This window comes from Acanthisitta chloris, unplaced genomic scaffold (genome assembly GCF_000695815.1).
Source record: "Acanthisitta chloris isolate BGI_N310 unplaced genomic scaffold, ASM69581v1 scaffold1536, whole genome shotgun sequence".
Lineage (NCBI taxonomy): Eukaryota > Metazoa > Chordata > Aves > Passeriformes > Acanthisittidae > Acanthisitta > Acanthisitta chloris.
Window position 1 is genome coordinate 21,007 of NW_008678472.1, and position 2,117 is coordinate 23,123.

Consider the following 2,117-nt stretch of genomic DNA (forward strand, 5'->3'; position numbering starts at 1 on the left):
CTATTTTTATGTACAGTGGTAGGAAAAGAGAAAACCATGATGCCAAGCCAGTAACACATTTGTTACTTGGTGCCCTGGAGACGCTCAAACGATTCGTGTGGTGATATTTAACTTGGTATTTCTTGCTAGGCTTATGTTACAGCAGAGAAATCATTTCCTTACTCTCCAGCATGTACTTCTTGGCAATGGGCAGGGAGAGCAGCCTGATGTGCCCGATGAGGGAGCCCCAGGCATGGGCTCTGGAGAGAGGAGCTTCGGGTGGCAAAGGGCTGTATGGCTGGATCACGAAGTAAACAGTCAGCAAGACCAACCCCAGTGTGAGCAGGCCCTGAGAGAGAAAAGAGGCAGAGAATTAGTTCTACTGCAGGGGAGCTGAGGCTGTCCTCAGAGCAGGACACATCTGCTGGCTGGTAACACAGTGGCTCATATTTGTGCTGGGGCTCCTTGCTCAGCTGCAATGCTATTTCTGGACACAGAGCTGTCACTCAGCTTTCCTGTGAGGGCTGTCCAAGGATGATGATATTAAACAGCCTTCAAACCCAAACCACACAACCCTGCTCCTGTATTTTAGCACTGCAAACAATCCAGCACGAGATCAATGAGGATTATCTGCAGACAGTTCCGATTCCTCCCACCTAATCAAACAGGAGCTTGCACTGCTGCCATCCCCTCTTGCACAAGGAAAACCCTGTGGCTTTTGCAAACATCCGTCAAGCCTCGAAACACTTTGGCAGAGTTGGCACCAGCTCCCTCCTCCATAGCAGAATCCCAAATAAGCCTTCAAGAGATGACATGACGCATTTCTCCCCCTGGCCAAAGTCAAACTGAATCAACAGCAAAAACAAGCACAGAAGCTGAAAGTTCAAATTTGCAGTTTCCTCTTCTCCTGCCTCATTTTACAGCTTTTTATAGGACACAGGGAAGAAAGCTTGAAAGTTTTTTTCCAAATAGAAACCATTGCAATGGTTCTGTAAAGACAACACTAAAGTATTACTGAATGCTATGCCAGTGGGAAGGTTTTCATCCTTGTAGCAAATATCTGGTCTAGTAGGTGTCCCTGCCTGTGGCAGAGGGTTGGAACTAGATGATCTTTAAGGTCCTTTCCAAGCCAAACCATTCCAGCATTCTGTGTTCTCCAATAGCATCTTTTCACCCACTTTGCAAAAAACTTGCTACAGCATCTTTTAGATCAAGGTCTCAAAACATTTTTCGAGCATTCAGCATCAGGCCAACAGTTTATTTCATAGACTAGAAGGAGAATCCAGCCAGGTAGAAGCTTGTGGCAGGGTCAGAAACAGAGCCAAATTCTCTTCATTACTCAAATCTGAACTTTGAGAATCTCCTTCCTTCCTTCCTCACATTTCCACTGAGGATGCCAACACTGGGAATCTTTGTCTGCAAAATCCATCCAAATCTCATTATTTAATAATTTAAGGGAGAGGAAGGTGTTGACAGGGTCAATTTTCAGCACACATGAGCAATTTTAAACCACCATCAGCTGTCTCCTGCTCTCAAACCGGTTCATGGCATCAAGGAAGGAAGCTACACTTCCCAGCTTTTTAAATAAAGATCTTGGAAAATTCATCAAGCAAATGCCATGGGAAATAAAAGCCTCTGTTGCAAAAGGAGAACTCTAACCCTCAAATGATATGCACAAACCCATCTTACCTTGTAGAGAGCCACCAAGACAGGGTAGCGCGGAGGGCCTCGCTGGGGCTCGTTCCTCTCCAAGAGCTGCTTGATGAACTTCTCAATGGCTTTTTCTGACATGCCACACTGGTGGCCAGTCTGCCTCACCAGATCAATGGTCTCTGAGAGCTTGTCATAGATGCTGAGCTCATTGGCTGAAAGTTCCATGGCCTCTGATGGAGAATCCCTGTGGAGAAATTCGGTGTATTAACAGACTGTGGTCGCACAGCCCAACAGCAACGTGTGCAAGGGGATCCCAAAAACAGGGCAATGCCCAAGAAGGCTTCTCTGGAGCAAACCCACTCACAGCCAACAACATTTAGCTACAATCCTACCAGTCTCTGCTGGTTCAGTATCTCCCAAGGACTGAAAGAAGCCGTGAAATCTCCTGACAAGAGCAGAACAGGCTGAGCTTCACAGCTTATGTA

At 46.4% G+C, this 2,117-nt stretch overlaps 1 protein-coding gene across 1 annotated transcript in view; it reads right to left on the reverse strand.

Moving 5' to 3' along the window:
• LOC103804264 (chromosome unknown open reading frame, human C6orf89) overlaps positions 1 to 1,870 on the reverse strand; it is a 16,152-nt gene extending 14,282 nt beyond the window's left edge. Inside the window, exons 1-2 of the mRNA XM_009076867.1 lie at positions 1,669 to 1,870; positions 163 to 328 (exon numbers count right to left, since the gene is read on the reverse strand). Of these exons, the coding sequence (XP_009075115.1) occupies positions 163 to 328; positions 1,669 to 1,857 (355 nt within the window). The 5' untranslated portion in view covers positions 1,858 to 1,870. The remainder of the gene's footprint in view (positions 1 to 162; positions 329 to 1,668) is intronic.
• Positions 1,871 to 2,117: the final 247 nt, after the last annotated feature.